Source organism: Centrocercus urophasianus, unplaced genomic scaffold (assembly GCF_019232065.1).
Source record: "Centrocercus urophasianus isolate 14NV4802_14NV808 unplaced genomic scaffold, USGS_Curo_1.0 seq_19, whole genome shotgun sequence".
Lineage (NCBI taxonomy): Eukaryota > Metazoa > Chordata > Aves > Galliformes > Phasianidae > Centrocercus > Centrocercus urophasianus.
In genome coordinates this window covers 11,120,153-11,144,583 of record NW_024884744.1, presented here as the reverse complement: position 1 = coordinate 11,144,583, position 24,431 = coordinate 11,120,153, and the positions used below count along the sequence as shown (strand labels likewise).

The 24,431-nt window shown below is 53.1% G+C and overlaps 1 protein-coding gene across 1 annotated transcript in view; it reads left to right on the top strand.

The window, feature by feature from the left end:
- Positions 1–301: 301 nt before the first annotated feature.
- XXYLT1 (xyloside xylosyltransferase 1) overlaps positions 302–24,431 on the top strand; it is a 35,790-nt gene continuing 11,660 nt past the window's right edge. The window contains exons 1-3 of the mRNA XM_042821013.1: positions 302–715; positions 4,769–4,916; positions 20,504–20,636. Coding sequence (XP_042676947.1) covers positions 302–715; positions 4,769–4,916; positions 20,504–20,636 — 695 coding nt within the window. The remainder of the gene's footprint in view (positions 716–4,768; positions 4,917–20,503; positions 20,637–24,431) is intronic.

Here is a 24,431-nt window from a genome sequence, read left to right as displayed (position 1 = left end):
GAGCTGAAGCAGTTTCAGAAAATACAACCTGACCTTCCACACGTCAGCACCCCCCTAGGAAAGGAGGATTCCCCTGCCTTGCAGCGACGTCGGTACGCGTTACCTGAATTACTGCTCTACCACGGATAACTTTGCATCACCCGAGGAAAAAGGAGAGAGGGGGAATCAGGCCAGCACGGCCCAGACGTTCGCACCGCGCCGCGCTTTGTTCGCGGCCATTCCGCGCCCCCGGCAGGCGCCGCCTCCGAGCGCGGGGCGGGGCGGGGCCGCAGCATGGCGGCGGGCGGCGGGTAGCGGCGGGATGGGCTGGGCGCGCTCGCAGCCGTGCGCGCTGGCGCTGGCGGCGGCTCTGGCCGTGTGCGCCTTCTACTACCTGGGCGGCGGCGGGGAGACTTTCTCCAGCGCCACCCGCCGCCTCCGCGCCACGCGGGCCGCCGCACCGCCCGCCACGCCGCCCGGCCCGGCCCGCCGCGAGAGGACGGCGGCAGGAGGAGAGGCGGGCCGGGCGCTGCACCTCCTGATGATGTTCACCAAGGTGGAGCGCAGCCCGGCGCTGAGCGGTAAGGGCCAGGCCGCGCTGCGCTCCCTGCTGCGCCACGGACGGCTGCGCCGCGGGGACGGGCTGCACCTCCACCTCGTCACCGACAGCGCCAGCAGAGACATCGGCGAGGAGCTGCTGCGGGACGCCATGCGTGGCGCCGCCTTCCGCTACCAGGTGCGGCGGGGGGGAAGGCGGGGGAGGGGAGGGGCGGCCGGGTCCCCGCCCCGTTCCCGGGCTCGGTGCGTGCCCGGCCCGCTGCAGCCGGGTGGCTGCCGGGCGTGCGCTGCTCGGAGCCCTGCGGCACTAACGGAGCGCGTCCTTCAATGTTAGCTGGACTGCTGGAAGAGCCGGGGCTGTGTCCGCAGATGGAACCTCGGTGGTGTTCGTTCCAAGTATTCCTCGGTAAATAACCCCGTCTCCTCACAGCGCTCGGTCAGGTGCTTAGCGCTGCGGTACGCTCGCTGTGGCCGGCAGCGGGCTGCGGTCCGTTGCCCGGCTGTAGGCGGAAGCTGCTGGCACGGACAGCCTCCATGTCAGCTCCTACACGTGCATCTGTGCCCTCGGTGCCAGCAGCTCCCGGGGCGCTCGCAGCGGCAAGCTGGCAGAAAATAGCAGCACAGACACAAGGGGAGCTTGCAGCTCTCGTGCTGCTGCAATTCTGAAGAAGGCGGACTCTCAGTGCAGTCTTCTGGTAGCTCCAGCAGTAACCGTCTCTGCCCTGAGGCCTCTCCTGGCTTCCCTCAGGTGCTCCCAGGGCGCTTTCCTGGTCTTTATGCCGCTTTCCCAGAGCAGGTGCAGAGCTGAGGCCTGCTGAGTGCCTGGAGAGCAGCTGGAGCCACAGGACAGGGCTGCTGAGCCCCAAGCTGTGCTTCTGCGGAGCACTGGGGTTTTGGAACTGTCTTTGCCCGGCCCTCCCAGCAGAGGTGGGACCAGATAGAATCTCTGCTAGAGTGAAGGAGTCAGAGAACCTTCCCCTGGGGAAAGTATCGGGTCAGCTCTCATCACTCCCTGGGCACATTTGCAACTTCAGGCACTTACAAAGATCTCTGGAGAGTGCAAAAGCAGGCTGCAGCCTCCCCACGGTGTGCAGACAGCGAGAGCAGGGTGCTTTGGGGTGCACACAGCAGTGTGCACGGAACAGTATCTGCACAGGACTCTGTGCTGCACTGAGGGGTGGCCTCAGCTGTCCCAGATCCTCAGAGCACGATGGTACGGTGTCACAGGGCCTGCGATCTGAATTGCCTTGGGAGCACCGGCTGCATGCAGGTGTGTCCCAGATGCGAGCCGTGCCAGCAGATGGAGCCAGAGCTCCACAGCACAGCGCTGCATGGAGCCATGAGCGGCAAGCGAGCAGCATTGCTGCACAAAGGGCTCACAGCCTGCCTGCCTGGGCTTTGCCAGCAGTACTGGCCTGTGCTATGCTCTGTGCACCCCAAGCAGCACCTGCCCTCAATGTTTGCTACACTCAGTGACTTGTTTAGGTGGTTCCCTCCATGGGTACCACGCAGTGCCCTTCTCAAGCTAATTTTTAGAGCCCTCTCCTGGGACCACTGCTTTTCTGCCTATGCAATTCAGTGGCAGGAGATCTGGACGTTTGCAGCTGCCTCTGGACACAGAGCAGAGGTGTCCTGCAGCCACCAGCAGCTGCTCTAGAAGGAGGCTGGAGCCCCACGGCACAGTCCCGAGGGCTGGCTTTCAGGAAGCCTCGCTCTGGTTTCTACAAGTCAGCGCTTCTCACTTGGGCAGGCCCAGCCCTGTGTTCACAGCTCCATCCCCTCTGTGGGATGTGGTTATCAGCCACCTCGGTGAGGGCCTGTGGGAACCACAGTGGGGCGGTGGGGGAAGCCTGAGCTCTCCTCCTCCTCTGTGGGTCTGGCACACACCACCAAGCTGCCGTCACCCTGTTCTTATGGGATTGCTGCAAAGGTGCCCGCACCAGAAGGAGGGAAGCAAAAAGAGAAACTGAGTGTATGGCAGTTGTTTACTGGTGAACCAATTGAAGAGGTCCTTTCTCGGTGTGAGATGTGTTTATAAAATGTGTTTGTGTAAGAAACCCATAGGAAACCCACAGAACTTAGTTTTCTTTATGTCCTCAGTGAACTCACTCAGATTTAGCTACAGGGGTTTACTGAAAGCTGCTCCACAAATAAATAGTGAAGCACAAAATTAGTAACAGATAAACAGGCTGTGCTCAAGTGAGAGGAGAGGAGAGCCCTCTGCAGTGCTGCGGAAGGAAGATTCCTTGTGTCAGGAGTTTGCTTTGCAGAAATGCCTCACCAAAGGATGGGCAAGAGGAACACATTTTCCACTGTTTTCTGTGGAAGCAGAGGGAAGACACATTGCTGTGTCTGGAGTTTCAGGAGTGCTTTTCCCACAGTGCTTGTCCCCTCGTGCTTGGCACTCCTCTGCTCATTTCAGAGGTGATTAGAATTGGGTTGAACTCACTTTTTTCACCCCTACTGTGCTGTTTGTCATCTCCTCAGGTGGGAGAAGATTGAAGCCTGGCAGCTTCCATGGGGAGCCAGCACATGGTGCTGCAGCTGTGCTGCTGTGCTGTGTGTTTCTGCAGCGATCCCAGTGCTGCTGCTGAGGAAACAGCTGGTTTCCTGTGCCATGGCACTGTGTCCTGGGTGAGATGCTCCTGGTAACTGAGCTGTGATCGGGGCAACAATTTCAGCAACAAAGTGTGGAAGGACAAAGCTCCAGGCAGCTTCCTGCTGCTGCACCAGCCTGTTGGTATCAGAGCATCCCCTGCTGCGTCCCACGCACAGCACAGCTGCCACACCAGCTCAGGCTGCAGTGGTTGATTTTGAGGAATTGAAATAAAAGAAAAAAGCAATACTCTAACCTGTGTATTTACACGTATAGTGCACTCTTCCTAGCTTTTAGCAGATGAAGTTTTATTAGGGAAGAGGAGCGAAACCATAGAATCATTGAATAGTTTAGTTTGGAAGGGAGCTGTGTGGATCATGGGTCTGGCGCGGCCAGCAAGGAGAAGTATCTCAGCATCCCTCAACAGAAATAAAACACTGGTGCTGTGTTGTGTTCTCACTGGTGTTCAGTTCCTGCTGGAATTTTCCTGCTTTCTCCTGCCTGAAGAAGGCAGCATGACCTCAGGTCTCCAACTCAGAGTTGCTGAACTCTCTAATCTGCACCACGGTCATGTCCCTTGGGTCTGTTCGTTACACTGGAAGTTCCTCCAGTTATCTGGTGTGATTCAGTGACCTGCATCATTCTATGTGTAATAATGAGCATCGGCCCGCAAGAAAGTTCCCATTCATCTGACTTGGGCTGAAATTAATTATAAGCTTGTAAAATTTCGTTAGCTGACAGTTTATTTACAGTTGATCCTGGTTGGAGCAGGTGTGGTTTGCCTCACCGCTGAGCTTTCAAGTGACTCCTGAAAACTAAGTGCAGTGGGCTGCCGAGGTGTTTGGTTTGGTTCTGTTTTAGAAGTTGGTCTGTATTCTGTCGAGTGTGCTAACAGACACAGGCTGTAATAGAATGCCAGGGGTCCGTGTGCCCTGGGGTCCTGGTTCTGGCCGTAGCAGTGCTACCCACCTGGCTCCAGCATGGCACAGGGCACCCAGTCCCTTGGCTGCTTGTCACAGCACGGGGGAGCTCCCACTAGAAGAGATGTTCAGCTCTGCAGTAACTGCTCAATGTCCGGATTTTTCCCAGCTTGCCATGTCCTGCCCTCCTGTCCCTCCCAGCCCCAATGGAGACGTGCTGTGCAGCTTTCTTCACTGCTGGGCTGAGGTTCAGGAAATCCGGGCTCGGTTCCTGGCCGTGTCACAGCCTGCCTTTGTGGCAGGGAGCAAGTCTCGGTCCTCAGGGTGCATGACGTGGGCTGGCTTGCCTCAGAGCTGCAGGATGCCAGAGCCTGGGGTGAGCTGTCACCTCCCTGATTGACTCCATATGGAGGCCAGATATGTGGTTACATTTCTGCGGAGTCAGCAGCTGGGACCAGAGGCCGCGAGAAGATATCAGTCAAACATTTGATGGAGCCTCTCTATGCCTTTCTCACATTTACGATGTGGCCATAAAAATCCTCCCCTCCTGTCCTTGCTGCACCTAGCTGCCTGCTGTGGCAGGTGTCCACGTTATGCAGCTGGAACAGCAGTGAGCTGCACTGGGGCTTTGCAGCCTCCCACCTGTGTGCTGAGCTGAGGCTGCTGGGGGTGGCTGGGGGTCATGGCTGAGTGGTGCTTCTGCTGTCTCTCTTAGGTAATAATCCACGATGTCAGCGAGCTGACAGAGAAGCTGTTTCCAATCGTTGAAGCCATGCAGAAACACTTCAGTGCTGGATCAGGAACCTACTACAGCGACTCGATTTTCTTCTTGTCTGTTGCAATGCATCGGATCATGCCCAAAGGTAAGCCCCAGCTGAGCTGCAGGCACTGCCTGTACGTGTGTGCTATGTGACATGCAGAGTTAACAGGCATCAATGAAAAGAGGCTAAGTCACTGGGTGATGGCAGGAGGTTTCTGTGCCATACAGCAGGCTAGTGCTGCCCTCACACCTCAGGGTGTTAGAGAAGGCAGGACTGGAGCTGACCTGGCCACATGCAGCTGTGTATTTGTATGTGTGTTTTTACAACCTCCCTTCCCCTTGGCGTGTCAGCAGGAAGAGGTGCCACGTGCTGCAGCACAGTGAGGGTGCTGCCTGCCTGCCAGTGTCAGCTGTGCGGTTACTGCGCGCACCTTCCCTTCCTGTGGCTTTGATGAGCTCTTAGGAGGCTTTGCTGGTTTACAGCCACTGATCACTTACTTTCCTTATTGTGTTTTCACTGTTATTGAGAGAGGAAACAACAGTAAATCTGCAAGAAAAGGAGGCACCTGGCAAAGGGAGCTTGGTCCAGTTGCCCCACTTTCCTCCCCAGCTGTGTGCACTTATTTCTCCTAGGACCTACGTGCTCTGTAGCCTTGGATCAGTCAGCAGTTTTGCTGCCTTCCCGTCTCTCCCATTTTGTAGGTCAGGATTGTTTTTCTTATACTGAGGTCAGGACTGGGAGAAAGACTGGAGGCTTTTCCTTAAGAGCAGTGGCCAACGGTCACGTTGCTGTTGGCTTTTATTCCCTCACGAGCAGAGTGCTGAATGTGAGCAGTCACGCATCAGCGCAACAAGGGCTGAGCCCTGGGGCACAGTGTGAGGGGTCTGTGCCCTCTGCTCAGCAGGATGGGTCGCACACCCGAGCCCTTGTGTGGAGCTCACCCAGCCCTGCCCATGGGAGCACAGCTCCTCCCAGCATGATGCACGTGGTTTGTGTTCTCTGGGCCGCCTCCACGTGGGGTCTGGTCTGAGAGGGAGCCATTTGGGAAGCCCTCCCCATGAGAGTTACATACAGAGGGGCCTTCTTGGGGCCTGGTATGTCCTGTAGCCTCTGTGGTTTCACAAACAGTGTTTGCTTGTCAGACAAGGAGGAAGTGGAGCAGACGCTCCTTTCCTTCCTGTGTTCCCAGACCATCCTTTTGGGGAGGGTCACCATGCCAGTCATGCGCTGCAGAGGCACTGGCAGAGGCCTGGGTCATCCCACTGCGAGGCCTGCAGCCCACTGCCCTGCTGCTGTAGGGGCACAGGCAGGTGGGTGCAGTGTCTGGGGGCTCTCTGGTGTCAGTGCTCCCCACGGCACCCTGCAGGCTGCCCGCTGTGCTGGTGAAGGTGCAGCACTAGCGCAGAACAGCCACTGAGCTCAGAGGTTCATTGCTGCTGAGAATGGGAGTCAAGTTTTCTCTCTGTAGATTTACTCCCCATTCATCATATTCCTTCCTGAGTTGCATGGTGTCCATCCAAGAAGCAGACAGATATCCTTCTCCCTAGAGTCCTGGAAGGCCTCGTGCTCACCCATGCTCCATGTCTCCAGGATCCAGCAGCAGCTTCCCAAACATCTGCTGAGCGTGTGCTGAAGGCAGCAGATTGCTTCTGGCCGCCCTAGCAGCCCCCAGCTGCCCCAGCCCCATGCCTGGCACGCTGCAGGTACAGCTGCAGGCTGCACTGTGCTGCAGGCACTTGAAGCTGCCTATGAGCAGTGCAGCTGGGCACGTGGCAGCGGCCTGCTCCTGCTGCATGCCAGTGGCATCTCTCTTCCCTCGACTCTCAGCTGGCACCCACCACTTCCTCCGCAGCCGGAGCAGAAGCTTTTGCTGGCTGCTGCCCAGGCATAACATTTCCTGCAATCTTGCCACCACAAATTTCAGGCGAAGCCTTTCTCTTGCTGAGCTGTGAGCTAAATGTGGAGGACGTTGACTTTGTGGCCATGTGTCACTCGTGGCATGGAGCAATGGAGACAAACTGAAACATGAGAAATTCTGCTTACCTGTAAGAAAAAAGTACTTTTCAGTGAGGATAGTGAAGGACCAGGCCCAGGGAGTGCTGTGTCTTCTTCCTTGGAGGTCCTTAGAGGTGAAGTGGGCAATGGCCTGGGCTGTGGTTGACCTGCTTTGGGCAGGGGTAGGACTGGGCAACCTCAAGAGGTCCCATCCAACGTTGGCTGTGCTGTTATTCTCTGGTCTTAAGTGAATGTGCTGTACCCAGCTCTTTATTAGCCTTTGGTAATTTTTTTGTCTAGTGATGTCTGCATCATGAGTGCTCTGAAGTCTGTTGAATACAAATGACAGCATTAGTTCTGTCTAGTTCACTTGCTCTGTACCTCTGCTGCATCTTTACTGTGTGCTGAAGACACCCATATTATAGTCTACCAGCCAAAACCTGTTCAGACATACTGAGATGTCTTTCCTTGGTTCACCAACTATGGGCAATTTTGTCTTCTGAAAAGCTTGCTTGCTGTCTGTCATTTTGACAGGGGCTTGCAATGGCCTCTTTGGCACACAGGATGTATAAAGAGGCATTTTACAGTTTCATGAGTTTAGTTTTTGTTTCAGAAGCTGCTAGTAAAGCTGATTTATATTTCCCTTTCAAGGGAGGTCAGATGCAGAGCGGGGTGCCTGAAGCACTGGGTGATTTACGGCCTGGCAGGGCTTCCCAGCCCACTCCCTGCTTCCCGGCTGTGCAGTGGGGTTTGGCAGGAGGCAGCAAGCATACAGAGGGCTGGCAGTGCCCCAGGGCTGCTCCTGCTGCTCTGTGTCTGCAGGCCGGTCTGGGTGCCTGCTTCTTCATCTCCACTGCAGCTCAGCCACCTTAGATGTGAACTGCGTGAAGAACTGGCAATTCTACTGTGTCTGTATTCTTACCCACCTGTTTTTATGTGCAAATGTAAGAGCCTTCTGACTGGGGACAGGGAGGGCTATGCATTCGCTGTCCCCTGAAAACTCATGCATGGCGTAGGAATGGTGCTGTGCTCCCAACTTCCTTCCTGGCCTTGTCTCATTTCTCTGGAAGATTGGGGAACCAGTCCCTGGTAGAAGCCGCTTTGCTAAGGTGGAAGGTAAGTGTTTGAAGCTCCATTTTCCTGCACTAGCATGTATTTATTCTGGTGCATTTTGGTTCCACCTCACCCTGCGTCTCTGCAGGCGTGGCTGGCTCCTGAGCTTCAGCACCAGTTTTTGTGGGACCTGGATTTAATTGCGAGCTTAAACACGGTCCAGCAGAAATGAAAGCTGTGATTTGAATATTAAATTCTCTCTTGTGTGTTTGTTTGCATTTGTGTCAATGTCTGAACGTTCTTGTGAGAGCTCAGAACATTTGCATTTAAGTTGCCTGGCTTTAGGTTCCCGGGTTCATCGTTTTGAGATGAAGTGGCATTTCTGGCCTCCCATAACTTAGTGCTTTGTTTGAAGCTGCAGGTCTGGGATGGTGCAGTGACTTTGCAGATTGATGGCGCTCAAAAGCTGAACAGCAGTTGTTTTATTTTTAAAGATCTTTGTAGAACATATGCATGGTAGTGTGTGTATTGCAATGAGAGTAAATGTTTTGTGCCACTCAGCTGTTCTGGTTTTCACTGCTGCTTTGGATCCTTGCCCACAAAACTTTGCGTCTAAAACCTGCAGCTGCCAAAGTATAATATAACAGCCTCTTAGCTGCTGTAAATCATGTAACTCTCTCGCCTTTAATGTCTTACATTGGTGGAGTTAACCTGATTTAAACCAGCTGGGGAGCTGGTATGCAGTGTGCAGCAGCGCAGACTGCGTAACTCTCATCTGTGCCTGCGACTCATAAATCCTGTTTCAATGCAGCGTGGCCAGGCCTGAGGGGCTGGGGGAGGGGCAGTGCATTTCAGTGATTGTGAGATGGAGAAGTGCTGGGAAAGTTACAGAGAGGACGAGCAGGGTTCAGTCTTAGGAGAAGCTGCTAAAGGGCAATGCCAGAATGAAATGGTCCTGGGATCTGCACTGCTCAGGCTGGAGAGGCTGTCTCTGAGCTAGAAGGAGAAACTAGACTGGCAGGGAGTAAGGCGGATAAGCAATCCGTAGTTGAGCAGCTCTTTTGTGGCCCAGCTCACGTTGATGTCGCTGTAATCCTGATGCTACAGGGCTTGGTCTCAGTGAGCCTTAGAGCAGGACCCCAGCCCTTGGCCCCGGTGCTCTCAGGGAGAGCTGTCTCAGCAGCATCCACCTTCCTCATGCTGCCTCTCTTCAACTCATACATGCTAAGCTGCAGCCACATCCTGGCTGTGTGTGAAAAAGAGATGTTAGTCCTTCTGTTTCACTGCCCCACTGCATTTCCATTCAGGTTTTCTGGCGTCGGATGAGATCATCTCATGCCGAAGTGCCATGTGGCTGAGGAGAACGGCTGGGGAGAGCAGTCAGAGCTGAGGCAGATGTGTGCTTTGTGATTTCTGTGGGCACGCAGCTGCTGGAGGTAGCACAGCACGAGAAGTATTGCTTCTCTCCGGTGTTGCATTCTCTCTACCTGCTCAGCTCTCTCGTAGTGTCGTCCAGGAAACCTCTTCCCTGCTGTCCCCAGTGAAAAAGCAGCTTTCTTCTTTGTTGAGTGATCACATAGGCTCTGCTGTTTAGAGCTGCTGGCTCTTGCTTCAGCCATGTTTTGAGGAGGGCTTTTAGGCACAGGTTTTTAGGCCTGGCAGTGAGCCCCCCAAACAAGAGGAGGTGCTGCTCCATGGCAAAACTGGTCCTTGCATAAGCTACCCAAGGCCTTCTGCATGATGCTGTCAGCACCCCACAGCTGAGCTGGAATGTCCAAGTAACAACAAGGCAACAGTTAATCTGGGAGCCAGAAAGGATGATGTAGTGGAAGAAGCCATAAGCAGAGCCTGTTTGCTTTGGTTTTGCTGGCTGTTTGGCAACAGAATCACTGTGTTGGACAAGAGGGAAAGGAGCAACGAGGAAATAGGACTGGATGACAAAGTGAAATCCAAGTTAATTTTGTCTGGAGCTTCTGCAGTTATCTGGCTAAAGTTCTCAATGAAGCATCTCTGTGGCTTATCTCTGTTGACTGGACCAAAGGAAATGTATCTGTTGGCTGCAGGGGAATCTCTGAAACTCAGCTTGGAGGTAATATGTCATGTGGAGTTAGGGTATTTAGCAGAACTTGACTGAAGATGGCATATGACAGACTGGAGACAGCAGGGTTTCCTGGCTTTAAGAACAGCTGGCGGCCCTCCTGAGGGGGTTAGCGTCATCTCTGTAAGTTAGCTCCCTCCTCCCTGCCCAGCACATGTGGGGAAGCCTTTGGGGTTCCTCTCCCACTGGCAGCTCAGCATGGAGGCAGAAGCCCTGACGAAGGCTGAGAGGTGAGCATGAAGTGGAAAGGGCCCCTGGGCTGTGCTGTTCCTGCAATGCAAGAGGTTAGCCCTCGTGTGGCATCTTCCAGGCACTGGTGAAGCCCTGACTCATTAATCTTGGTGTTCTGGGTGGGCAGGGGAGGAGGGCAGCACTGTTTCTCTGAAGCTGATGGAATGCAGCTGAGCAGAGCTGTGGCTAGGATTTCTGCATAGAGAGCAGGGTGCCACAGAGGTTGGGTCCTTGCTCTGCTAATGAGGCTCTGTATCTTCACAAGGACAGTTTAGAGCAGGATGGAATGTGAATATGTTGTTTAATTCAGTTAACAGAATCTCTTACAAGCACGTATCAGGCTTGGAGATCTCCAGAAAAGCAGCTCAACAGGATAGTTCCTTCCTCCTTGTGCCCAGCCTCTTTACTGCTTTGATGTCTGCTACATCCTAGACATGACCCATGTGTATGTGGGAGGCTCTGAGAGCAGGCATCAGGTGTGAAGCTGGGATAAAGGGTGTCAAAGTAGCAGCCAGGGGATGAACACCATTCAATTCACTTGGTTTTATGTACTTGGAAAGCAGGGGCCAAGGAGGGGAAGAGGGTAAATTGCTTCCTTTAATCAAGTGTTAGGAATCTGAGTAAGAGGCTAGATGTATTGGGAAATAGTTGAGAGAAAATATGTGGTGAGAAAATACCTGACGTAATTATCACTACTGAAATTGGTGGGGTGATGCTTCTGACAAAATTATTAAAATCACCAGTTGCAGTGTTTGTTTAAGAAATGTGGAGGGAAGCAGGAGCTGGGTGGTGCTCTGCAGGGAAGACACAAGGAGGTGCACGCTGGATGCACACCCAGGAGCCTGATTTCCAGGTGCATCTGGTAAAGGCTGTTCATCAAAGGCTCATAAGGAAACCAAGCAGCAGTGGGAAAGGTAGGTAAGTTTTCATATGGCTAAATTAAGCGATCTGGGGAACAGAGTGAGCTGGCCATTATGCACTGCCTAAATTTACAGCACGCAATGTGGTGTGCTGGGAGAGGTTCTGAGGAAAGCAGTGGCTTTGTGCAGGAAGGAGTTATGGAGGGGCCCCTCTGCTCTGCAGACAGGCTGGCTGAGGGCTCACAGCTGGGGCTGCACAGCCATGAGCTGCAGAAGCAGAATCGTAACCAGAGGCATCACGGTTAGCAAGAGGCAGGCAGACAGAATGGGCTGTTAGTGCTCTGTGGAGCTCCTTGCCGCCACGTGTTATAGGTGCTAAAATTGATCTGGGCATATGGAGATCTCTCGTGAAAGAAAATCACTGGAGGCTGCTCTGTGATAGATGTTGTCATGGGGAACAGGGCTGTGTATCTTGGGGTGACGCAGAGCCAGCGCTGGCAGGTGAGCAAACTGGGAAACATGGGGAAATGGCCCCAGCAGGGAGCTGTGCTGCTGGCTTTGCAGTGGGTGCCGTGGCCTGGGACCCCAGGATGGAAGTAGAAGAGCCAGTGATCTCCCCTGGGCTTGGACTCTGGGGCAGATCATCTCTCCAGCTCATTATCTACAGTTATCCTGGTTATTAAACGCAGACCAGATTGCAATGATGTTTGTCCAAACTGCCTGTTAATGACAAAGCCACAAATCGTTTGGGAATTGGTATGGCTTGGAACAGGCTCCAGCTGCTGGCTGCAGCTCAATGGAGGGGACAGTCTCCCACGAAACTGCTGTCTGCCTTGCGAGTGCTCTGGGAGTCTCAGCCTGGACACGACAGCCTTTGTGAGCTGCAGCTTGTGCTTTTCCCACAGAGCTGAGTTGGGAGGAGGGCAAAGGGCAAGGTGTGAACGCTGCACCAAGCTGTGCTGCATCAGCTGGTGGCAGCAGTGACAGCAACCCCTGCAGGAAGACAGGCAGCAAGAGGATCCTGTAGCTGCACTGGTAGCATTTCAGTGCCCAGAGTAAGGCACAAGCCTGGCCAGGTGCTCAGAGCACTCCCTGCAGTTAGTGAGAGGCAGTGGGCAATGTGAGCAGCCTTTCCATCAAGCCATGGAGGACAGGGTCCATGGGGAATGTTCTAACAGGATAGCAAACACAGTTGTCTTCTGTTAATGCAGTTGTGTGAAAGCAGGGATGTAGTGTCCCGAAAATGTTATACCTCTGTAAAAGGTATTTTTTGCCTTTGTGAAACACAGATTTGTGCATGTGTGAGGATTTGCAATTGCAGCTGCAGTACAGGAGTGCCCAAGTGGGTCTGCAGGTCTTTCTTTGTCTCTGGAGTGCAGACAACTCCGTGCAGGTGCTGGTTCCTTGCTCAAGCACCTGTTTGTAGGGAGTTTTATGGAGTGATAATCTGTGTCACACACAGAGGTAAGCATCAAAAGTCTGTAACGTAGAGGCTGGCAGACAGCAGCATGAACTCCTCCTCTTCCTTCTGTCAGCTGTGCAGCAATGCCTTGTACGCCGTCCAGTCACCTGCTAATTCAGTGATTATTACATTTTAATAAATCACTGTTTTCAGAGCACTTCACTACTGGCCTATTGCTACTGGGAGAACTGGTATCTCTGCTGAGCTGCGCTGTGTCAGGGCATCCAGTGTGGCAGCAGCATTGGAGTGCCTGCGTCCCAGATGCTCTGGGCCTGACAATGTTTTTTGGGAGTGGAGATGTTGGTAAGAGGCATAGGAAGTGTTGGTCTATGCTGGAGCCATCTCTGTGGCTCCACAGCCCTGTGCTCCCAAACTGTAGTTCCCATGGGGTGCTGCAGTAGCAGAAAGGTTTGTTTTCTGGCAAAATGTTTCAATTTATACCAGGACAGAGGGAGAGCTGATGGTGTCTGGTGTGCTCACAGCGTCTCTCCCTGCTTCACATCTCAGCCATGTGTGGAAGAGTCAGATTCCTTCAGTCTCTGCATGAACTTGTGTGTGACAGTGCTAGTGAGGAAAAGAGAGTGAAGAAATGGATTTAGAAGCAGTAGGGCAGCAGTGCCAGCCATTGTTTCCTATTGGGGTAATCCTGTTGCGATTTGGCAGTTGTTTGTGTGTTGTATTTGGGGTGCAGGCATCAGCACACCTCCAGTGACCTCCTCAGGTAAGGGCTGGAGGCCTAAGTGTGGCAAAGGCACGCAGTGCTAACCCTGCAGGACAAGCACCTGGCTGCAGGGTCCGTCTGCTCCAAGTGTCATGGGGTGCTTGGTGCTGCTGGAGCCATGCTGGCAGCATGCTGCTGCTCACAGGGACGCTGCCCTGGGGATGGTGTGGCTTTGGGACAGCGGTGCAGGGCAGTCCCAGTGCCCATGTCCCGCAGCACCATCCCCGCTCAGCCCAGCACAACCACAGCCCCTCTGGGAGTGTCGCTTCTCGTTACTTCCATCGGCTGCCCCTCGCTGTAGTGCCAGCATCCATTATTTGGGCTGTCCTAGATCTGTCAGGCCAGGGCAGGAGTGTGTGGTGATTTCACCTCCTGCAGAGAGACAGGGGCTTGTGTTGGCCTGGCTGGGGCAGCTGTTTTGGTGAGTGGTGGGGGGGGGCTGTAAGCTTCCTCCTGGTCCGTCTGAGAGAGGATTATGCAGGGAAAGAGCATGCGAGCTGCTGGGACTCACCCTGTGCTGAAATCCCAGCCCTGCTCAGAGCTGGGCCAGCTGGGGAGAGGGCACTGCTGGCCCTCACATCTCTCTGGTGGCTCTGCCTCAGCTTTTAAGGGTTTTGCAAGGAGAAGCAGATAGTACCTGCGGCTCCACAGCCCCTTCCCCCCACCGTTAAGATGTGAGATCATTTATCTTACTGCATCTATTTTTTTGTATCTCTTTGGTTTCCCTTTCCATCTCACCCGCCCATTACTTTACAGCTTGCCATCCACGCTGCTTTATAATCTATGGCAACCTGGAATTAAACCTTATTCTGTCTGATTATAAGGTTTCCTGCTGCTCTAACTCCAGCTCCAAGAAATGTCTTCACGCTCCTCCTCCAGTGGCACTGTGTAGTAAATACACAGCATGCAGTGTGATGGCTGCACCCTGAGAGGTGCAGGGTGCCCCTGGCCCTGCTGTGGATCTGGGGGACGTAAATGCTGTCCCTTGAGTTGGAGCCAGGCAGGATGCAGGAGCAGGGACGGAGGCGCTGGGCTAGTGGAGCAATGCTGCTGGGGTCCTTGCTGCTATACCCAACGCTTCAGCTCATGTATGTGCTGCCCCAGGACTTTCACAGTGTGCTGCAGGTTGCTGAGCCAAGCTGCTACCTGCCTTGGCACTGGGGCTTCTGGCTGGAGCTGCTGAGCTGCTGAGCTGTGCCAGTGCTGCCATTTGTGTAGCAGGGGTTTGTCATCTCACTGGCAGACAGCCTAATTTTTTAATTAGCTGATAGGCAGAAATTGCTGTGAAGGAGCTGCTGTTCTGCTCCACTGGGTGCATAATAGGTGTTAGAGAAATCTGCTTAATGACATTGTAAGCCAGCCGGGGCTCTTCTGCCTGCCTGGAAACGTCCTCCTTTGCCTTGCTCACTTGGCTCCATACCTGCAGGTCTGCCCCTCGCCCTACTGCTGCTCTTTGAGCCAAGCAGGGAGGCAGGGATGTGGCTGGGAGCTGCTTCCAAGCTGCTGAGAGGCACAGCCCCAACGAAGAGGGCAGGCAGAGCAGACTGGAAGGATGCTGCAAGGAGAAGAGGTGCTCCTGCTCTTGGCATGGCTGGGGGGCCAGCCTTGAACCAAAAGGTCGGAAGCCAAGCTGGCCAGCCCCACTGAAGCAAGTTTTCTGGGCTGTTTATTTCTTGGGGAGATGAGCTGCAGAGCAGCACTCGGTGCACTCGTACCCCAGATGTGATGGGGACCGCAGCAGGTCCCGACCCACACGCATACACTCACCCCAGCCTCACCCCCTGCCCCAGGGTGAGGCTCAGTGGCGATCAGCGGGGCGGCAGCAGTGACGAAGACTGGAAGCGGAGGAGCAGACTTCATCTGCCAAGAAAATAAGGCCTGGAAGGGGAGCACGCAACAAAACAGGAAGCGCTCACGGCTCTGTGACAGAAGAGGGAAAGCTGCTGGGGAGAAGGCGGGAGTGCAGGGTGAGCAAAACAAAGGAAGCCTCTAACAAAAGGCAGGCAGAGTGGAGCATGGCTATGTAAGCAAGTGGTGCGTGGCCGCATCTGGCTGACTGTGGCTCTGCTTGGCACTGCATTGCCCTTGTACCCTGCTGCAGCTATGACAGGACGCTCTTGGCAGCAGCTGGCCTTGCCGTTCAAGTGTGCAGCCAGCCTGGGCAGGGCTTGCACTCATTTGAGGCTCGGCCCAAGGTTTAGCTTTGCTTGGCTGACAGGCTCATCCAACCCATCTAGAGCCAAGCTTTGCCTTTGCATCAGAGCGTGCCAGGATCTGAACCAAGTGTGCAGGCACAGTGCAATGCCTGCAGGTAGTGTGCGGAACTGTGTGCCTTGAGCTGCACAGGAACAGCGAGCTTTTGTCTGTTAGGAGAGTAACTTCTGGCTGACAAAAATCATCAGCAGAGTCAGAGACGAAGTCAAAGCAGTGGGAAATAGTGAAGAAGAATCTGTCCCGGTGTGTTCAGCATTTGCAGACCCCTACTCTGAGAACCAGGGCAGCCAGCAGGGGACACTCCTGTCCCTTGGCTGGGTGGTGTCACTACTGGCTGCAGCCACTGCTCTCACTGCAGAGAAGTCTAAGCTGTTTGCAGCCAGCACTGCACAGAGTGAGGATTATCCCCTTGTGAGCCTGTATATCACTAGTAGTCATCATACACAGCCTGGTGGAGCCATGGTCTTGTCTGTGAGCAGTTGGGGTTGTGAATAATAAGGTTCAGTCCCAAACAGATTTTTCAGGATAAACAGACTCTGTAGCCACATGGTCCTGCTCAGGCACACTACTGCAATGGATGTGGAGAGCATTCACCCCTGCATCGTGGTGGGATGTTGTATTGCAATAAGGGAGCTGGGATTGTGCTAAGAGACCATCAGTAGCTGAAGAGCAGCACCAACTCCAGGCTGCTTCAGTCTTCTTGTGTCTTCTAATCTGAAGCTGTCATAAAGCACTGCTAGATTTTGTGCTGTGATGTGGCAGCTCTCCATCATCTGTTAATTGACACGAGTTGTTGTTCCTTTCACTAATTTCCCCTTTTTGCAAAGTGACATGATTAAGGTGATTGCAGGAGTGATGTGCCCTTGTTCCAGATCTCTTTATTTTTGGGTGGAGGACAAAGTTTGGAGTGACCATGGTAGCTGCCTGCTACCGGACTGGATGCTGCAGTACTGGGCAGACAGCACATGCTGGTAGCAGAGGCACAGGAGCAGGAAAAGGCAAAGTGCTGCTGAACAGAGCTCCTGTTCCATTAGGCTTCCTGCTCACTGCGTGTGCTCCCAGAGCAGCCAAGGGAAGGGGCTCACAGGCTTATGTGCAAAGCTGGGCAGGCAGCTTGGGAGGGTGCGTTGCCCTCGTGTGCAGCGTGTGCTGCTGGGCTGGCACAGCCAAGGAGCATCCTTCAAGCTCCGTCTAGATCAGCCAGAGCAGCTCCTCCTCCTGTGCACCTCAGCTGCCAGGCACGTTCACTCAATTACTCAAGGTTAATTGCCTTTTTTTGAGGAGAGTGATTTGCACTTGAGGGATGCATTGCATCAGGCTTTTTCCAGAAGCTGCTTTCTGCCAGAGGTGCTCCTGATACTGCTCAGAGCAACTCACCCAGCCCCTGGGTACGCACCCAGCACTTGTCCTCATGCCTGCACCCCTCTGCCAGGTCCTGGGGAAGCACTCTGGATGCCAGCACACCTGGAAGTGACCTCTGTCTGTGTCCCTTTGCTGGACTGAGGCTCACAGGGGAAAGAGGAGCACACACATGAGAGAGGCTCTGTACCAGCATCTCTTCTGCTTTGGAATAGCACTGATTCCCCCTCTCCTCTGGCAGCCGAGCTCCAGTATGAGATGTCTTGAGCACTGCTGCTGGCTCTCACTCCTGCACAGCAGGAGAGCAGCAGCTTCCAGTACAGCAGGCCCTGCTCTGGGATCAGGCATTCCTTAAGCCAGTCTTCCAGCAGCTGGAGGGAGGCTCTGAGCTGGAAGGTTCCAGTCGGCATGGCAAAGCCAGGCGTCAGTGCTGAGTCAGCTCTGCAGCCGTCCTCTGGGGCGATGCGTCCCAACCTGCAAGGCCATGGCTTGGTGGGAGTGTGAGCAAGCCTGCAGGCTGCAGCCCTCTGTGGCTACTGTTAGGAGACTGCAGTAAAATATTACAAGCTTTAATTGGGGCCAGCCTGTGTCATAAAACTGTCTCTGCTAATGGAGATCTCTGTTTTGAGTGGCTTAACTCCCCTTTATGCAGAGGGGCTGAAAGAGTCACAGTTGAATGGAGCAGAGGGTAAAATATATCGTGGCAAAGTTAGAAAACTCCGTTTCTGAGCAAAACACTGTCAGTGTTTTTGCACATTTCCAGCTGGACCCCTCCAAGCAATTTGTGCCAAAGAGAAGGAGAGCATGTGATTCTTCCACCCCCGTGTAGCAGTCAGGGTGAAGTGCTTGGTGTAAGGACAAAACACAGTGATAAATCATGAATATTAGTGCCTGGCCCCTTGCCAGTCACAGACAGCACTCGCAGAGATCTCATCTCAGCCATGAATCTGTTCGTGCAAGCTGCATCTGGAAACACAGCGGTTAGTGTTGCCCACGTTCATCTTTGTCTCAGTGTTGCAGTTAATGCTCAGTTAATGCTTGCTTAAAAAAAAAAAAAAAAAGAAAGAAAGAAAAAGAAGAAGGAAAAGTACTCTGTGCTCTCTGTCTAATTTGTTAGTTTTTCCCTGCAGGGTTCTGCCAGCCCAGCATGCGGACCAGAGCAGGGTGCTGGTGCTCTAGCAGACAGGGATGGGAAAATGGAGGAGACAGGGACTGAGAGTTTCCCCCCGAGCTTAGCTTTCATTCTCAGTTGTGATTAATTGCAGTTAGTGCTCATCTGTAATTTTGGAGAACAATCAGATGACGTGCCTTGTGGTTGGTTTAATTGAAACCCGATGAGCCAGCTGAAGGCTGCTGCGCACTGGGGTGAGCTGTGCTGGAACGCTTCCTGCCACAGCCAGGGCTGGGAATGGTGCCCAGAGCATTCCCCCGGCCCTGCAGCGCTTGGACATCTCCGGCTCCCCTCCCTGTTCAGGCTGAGCTTGTGCCATACCGTGCTGGAGATGTCTTTCTCCTGGTCTCGAGCCACGGGTTTGATAGCTTTGAGGTGAGATCTGGGGGCTCCTGCTCCATCCAGCAGTGCTGTCTTTGCCCCTCACATGAGAACAAGTTGCAAGCTGTGGCTTTGTGACCTGGTCTGGATGTACTTGAGGGCAGTGGTGGTATGGATTTGAGGTTTTGCACTGCTGTGCTATGGACTGCTCGGAAAGTTCATGCTTAGCTCGGGAAAAGCTTTACCAGGGAATTAGATTGGAGTATTTGGGATCCACATCTCATTCCCTGTTTCAGAAATTCTCTGCTCTGCCTATTCATCTGCTCAAATTGTGCTAGCAATTTCTAAGGCAGTTAGGAAGGCTGAGGGAAATTGCTTTCGGGTCGAGACCTGCTTTAGCTTGTGGTGAATTACTATGCCTGGGTTTTAAATCTTTGCAAACAGAGGATTATGGTGGTGGTAAACATGAGGTAGGCCTGGGGATTGCCATTCTGTGGGATGAAGTGAGTGTGGCCTTCCCCTTCAGCAAATAGCAAATGATGAATGGTTAAAAAAGAAAATTGAGATACAACCTGGATTGTAGCTTAGATACTGTTTCTCCTTGATTTATATTTCTGCTTTGATACTTCACAGTCTAGGCAGTATATTTCTTCCTTAACCTCGTGGGCTTTTTCCATCTTAAACGCGGACAGCGTGTTAGATATGGCCAATTGCTGAGAGCTTGGGATTAATGCAGGATTTGCAAAAAATTCAGAGCTGCTGTACAGCCCAGTGTTTGGCTGAAACACAAACATGAAGTGATGAATGCATTTGAGATGGAAGAGTTACATTCCTGTGCTGGAAGACAGCAGTGGATGCCTGGTTGCTCTCATGGTCTCTGGATCTCCAGTCCCAACATTTGCTTTGGAGGTTGAAGACAGAGCCATTTCATGGTGCTGCCAGCAGCACAGTGACAGCAGGCAGCCTGTTCCCCACACAGGGAGGGCAGCGGGTGAAGAACCACATGGTGTGAAGCTACAGCATGGGCAGAGCCACGAGAATCATGGAGGTGTCTGTGCCCTGCTTTCCCAGGGCACCAGCTGCCCTGGCCTGGGGGATGCTCACAGATGGTGCAGACCCACAAGCCTGGTGGGGGGAGGGCGTTTGACATGGTTACACACAGGGTGACATCCTCCTATCTGGAAGTACTTGGCAGGAGGAAGAATGAGGCCTTAATTTTCTGATTACTAGGAAAACAGTGGTGAAAGGCCCATCTGGCCTGCAGAAAGCTGTCGTGGCACCTCTGCATGGTAAGTGGGGCTGAGAAAGGCTGACAGGCTGTAATCCAGTTAGTGCTGAGTGCAGAGCATCCTGACCAAGGTTCTCCTGTCACAACACAGAATTAGCTGTGCTGTTACCTACCACGGTTGCCCTGGCAGCCTGCTCCCGTTACTCTGCACACCTTGCTGCTGCCCTTGGGAATTCCAGGCAGGGCTAAGCTCTGCGGCTCAAAGAGGGACCATGGCTTTGCCCAGGGCTGGGGGAGCCTGTCCAAGGCTCTGACTTCTCACAGCCTTTGCATTTGGTGCATTTCAAGTGGCCTGCTGCAGCCCGTTCCTTAAACCCAGACTCAAGGGCAGACAGTTTTGACAAGGGTGGTGCCTGTGGGGATGCCCATGCCAAACCAGAGGAGCTAACTGTGCAGGTGTCCCTGAGGTGCACTGAGGCTCTCTGACTTAGTGTTGCTGTCTGCCATGGGAATCACTCCAATGCTTTGAGCTGGGGAGGCTGCGTGGGTTGGAGCTGGGAGACACTCATTGGGTTTGTAGCACGAGGTGTGCATGGGATGTGGCGTGGCTGTCTGCAGGAGCACTTCTAGAAAAGGAGACAGTAACTGTTAAAGTTACCTCTTGCTTCTCTCAGTCATGTGGAAAACTGCTTTTCTGGAAAAGAGGAAGGAGTTGGAAGAAGCAGAAGGTCACCAGAAGTGTTTCTGAAGTAAGGCGTACCTACAGTGCGAAGCAGTGAATGCCATCAGAATTTGGCATGGCAGAAGGTTGGTAGCTAGATCTAGAGGTTATGGCTGGATCGTTGCTGCCCTGAATCGGCTGAGTCGGTGCTGAGTTCACCAAATCCTCATCGGGTGCAGTTCATTGCACCACTGTTGGTAATTGCTGGTTAAGGTTTTGTCTCACGTTACTCATTTTTCCTCTTTGTGCTTTCAGAAATAACACAGATCATCCAGGTAGACTTGGACCTGAAGTACAAGGCCAACATCCGCGACCTGTTTGAGGAGTTTGACAACTTCCAGGAAGGAGCTGTCATTGGGATTGCCAGGGAAATGCAGCCAGTGTACAGGTACAGCCGTGTGCCCAGGGCACGAGTGTGGGGAGGGGGGCTTTCACATTTTCCATTTTCTGTTCAACTCTGATCAGTCTTTGGAACTAAATCTGGGGAGAAACAGTCTTTCTGCTGTAATCCCTGCAGGGGAATTTAATTTGAATCTTCCAGGCCAGTCTGAACAAATTGTGCAGTGTGGTGTGATTTCCTTGTTCTCCCACATTGTCACAAGGCTTTCAGAGCCAAGTTCCTGATAACAAGTGTCTAATCCATAAATAGATTCATCACATACCTGTTAGAGGTGTGTTTGGCCAGCCATTCCTGTTCTGGTGCTTTGTCTGAAGCTTGGCACATTAGTCTGTGTGTTTGGAGTCAGAGGTTTGGGTTGTGAGTACTGCTGCCCTGCCCAAGCAGCAGGGACACCTCTTGTTGCAGGCAGACCCAGCACCAGCACCAGTTTCAGCCATACTCTTAGACTTCCACACATGTTTTCCACAAAATACCTGAATTGGCATTTGGGGAATCCCTCTGGTGTGAGGTTTAGGTGGAGCAGCCTGCATTCTTCTGTCATGAACTCCTTTACAATGTTTTGAGCTACCTGTGAGAAATCTTCTGGGAAGTGCCAAAAATGACCAGCAGAATGGAGAGATAGCAAGTGGTGTAGCTGTAGGTCTGTAGGTCCTTCAGCGTTTGACTCTGTTTTCAGTTGAAGTGCACATTTTATTGAAGATCACCCAGAGAAACCTAGGGGGGATAATCTTGTGACCTGGGCTTGTGAGCGTGCAGATAGTCACATGTTGTGCTGTGCAAATGTTGAGATTTTGCTCAGAGCTGTAGGAGGCTTTAGGACTTCATCACTCCCAGAAGAGACCTTCAGCCTCTCAGAAGCAGCAGCCAATTCTGGCTCAGCTATTTCAGCGTTCTGGTGCTGCTCCATGGTTCATGCACAGCTCCAGAGCTGCCTGGCAGAGGCAGGCTGCCTGCTTTCTGAGCGTGCTCACAGTGGATTTGTTCCAGCTGTGCTCGAGGGTTTATTTAGTGCTGTCTGTGTTTGTTGTGAGACGTGCACTAGACAAAATCCCAACTAGGAGTTCTGGAGGGGGATTTTCTGTTCACACACAGATAGTTGGCAGTGAGAGGTGAAGGGGCTCTCCTAGGGCTGCTGGGAGCTCCAGTGCCCTGCACGGGCTGGTGTGGCTCCTGATGGCTCACACTGCATTTCGCTGCCAGAGCACATCTGCAGCAGAAGTCAGGCACAGCCTTCTGCCCCAGCGTGGTGCCTCTTATTAACCCCCCTGCTGCCACTCAACTTGTCCCCGCAGAGCCACATGCAGTACAGTCAGACTGAGGTAGAGGGGTGGGTGGATGTGGAGTCATCTTCAAACATCATGGGATGTTCTGGTCCTTAGAGAGAGTATGACAGGAGAGAGGTTCATATTTGAGCAGATGCTGTGCTGAGTGGGATCCCCAACCCCTGCTGCAAGCAGAGGGTACAAATGAGCCTAGGAACAACAGCCCTCCCAGGCTGTGTTTTGGGGCTGAACATTCTGTTGGTGCAGTTTTGATGTTCTGGGTCAGTTTGGGCTATGGTATATTTTCCTTGTGGGTATTTCTAGGCTGGTACTTAAAGAAGCTGATTTAACTTAACATGTGTTGTTCCAAGGATGAACCTCAGTTTTATTTCAATTCAGAGTGAGTCAGATCTTGAACTCAGGGTGCCTTAATGACTTTTCAGCTGAACTGAGTTTGAGTGTTTGAGATGGCTCAGCTAGATTTGCTAATCCTAATGGAAATGTTCTCAGAGAAAGATAAAAAAGCTTAAGAGCTCTCTCTGCCTTTTCTTTCCTTACTGGAAGCCCCAGTAATGAGATCAATAAGTGAACCTCGTAAGACATGTCCAGCATCGCTCTTGGGCAAGGGCTGAGCTTGGAGCAAATGTGATTTAGCAGAAGATGCAGTGTGCTCTGTAGGCCTGGTGTGGGACAGCCTGCTTGCAAAACAGAAAGCCATCCCTCTGCACTGAGCTGCACAGAATGGGGGAGGCTGGGGCCTGAATGGGGCCCTGTGGGAGGCTGTTATTGGGATATGAGTTTGATCCTAGCATCTCCATTCCGAGAGCCTTGCTCAGCTGCTGGTGTCCCATGTAGCTATTCATCACCAACAGTCAGTTCCTAGAAGCCCCAGCCAAATGATCAGCATACTCACAAGTGCATTTCTGGTTGCTCCTACTTCAGAAAGAAGACATCTCTGTGCTCCTCCTGGCTTGTGGGCTTGGCACTGAGCTAGAACCAATGGACTGCAGGTGCTGAGTGCTCCACAGTGCAACACCACACCCAAAGCACAGAGGGCTCCTGTATCCGCTTTGGGTGCCCTGGTAGGATTTTGGTGCCCAGAATGGTAAATCCAGTCCCAGCTAATTACATCCAATTGTTAGAGCTTAAAGTAGAATACAGAGAACAGCTACAGCTGAGCACTACAGTGGAGCTGTGTTGGATTGTGGGCTTAAGCCTGCCTTGCCCAACAGGGCAGGTCCTTTTTGTTAGCAGCATAGCTTGTAGGAGTTAAGCAAGCGGGGTAAAGTAAGCATCTGTTTGCCTGCAATTAGTTTGAGGTGTTATTGCTCCACATTTCTGCCTGTGTACGGATCAGTCTTGTGTTATTTCTGTATGTTATTGAGCGGGGATGGTGGCCAGCTCCTGGGATGTACAAAGGGTAACCCTGGGGGTGCCGAGTTAAGCTGCAGGGTGCTCGGCTGAGGGGGAGGTCTGCAGCACAGCACAGACAAGGCAGGGCTGAGCCGTGTTGTTAGCAAATACCTGACCTGAGCTGACCCCATGCTCCCCGACCCCTGCTGCAAGCAGGGGGTACAAATGAGCCCAAGAACAACAGCCCTCCCAGGCTGTGTTTTGGGGCTGAACATTCTGTCGGTGCAGTTTTGATGTTCTGGGTCAGTTTGGGCTATGTTGTGTTTTCCTTGTGCTGTTTTGTTCTCCATGTGCAAACAAGTCCCTGGTATTTCGTGTCAGTAGGTCACCCTGGGAGGGGCGAGCCTCCCCCCACAGGTCCTCTGCACTGGGGGCTCACACCTCCTTCTTCCATTGGCTTCCAGAAAGCAAAGCGAGCTGACAAGGCGTGAGTGTCTCTGTAAAACTCTGCTGTTTTTACACTTCTAGCAAGATAAAAATGTGCCCTAGGTGTGAAGCAGAGGTGCCAACTCCAGCCCTGTGATTTACCATGCAGGCTGGGAGCATCAGCCAGGATGGGGGGGGAGCACTGCTGGGCTGCAGGGCAGCTGGGAGTCCGTGGGACCGTCTTGTCTTTCCCTCCCCACTTATGCAACTTTCTGTGCACCCAGCTCTGCCTGTGTGCCGCCTTCCCCTGCCTATGCTGGAGCTCAGAGCTTTTCTGAACTGTTGCTCCTGACGAGCACTGGACTGAGAGCTCCAGGCCTGGGGAGCCAGTTGCTGCCTGTGAAAGGTCTGTGTGCCTTCTTCCCCTGCCTTACATGGTGATAGGAAGATGGATGGAGATGAGTTGGTTCACCGGTTGGTGCTCAGTCTTAATGCTTGTTATATGTTCGAGGCATTTTTTTTAATGATACAGCACCTTCTGAGAAGCAGTTCTGTTCCATCCAGCTGCCTGCTTGCTGCCAGCGTAGGCTGTGCTTTCCAGGCAGTGGCTGGGACTGCACAGTGCTTTGCTTCTAGGATAGGGCTCCACGCAGCAAATGCTTACAGGAAACAGGGCAGCAAGAGAACAGCAGATAGGAAATGTCCCAGAGCCTGCCAGCACATCCTGGAGGTAGGGGAAACC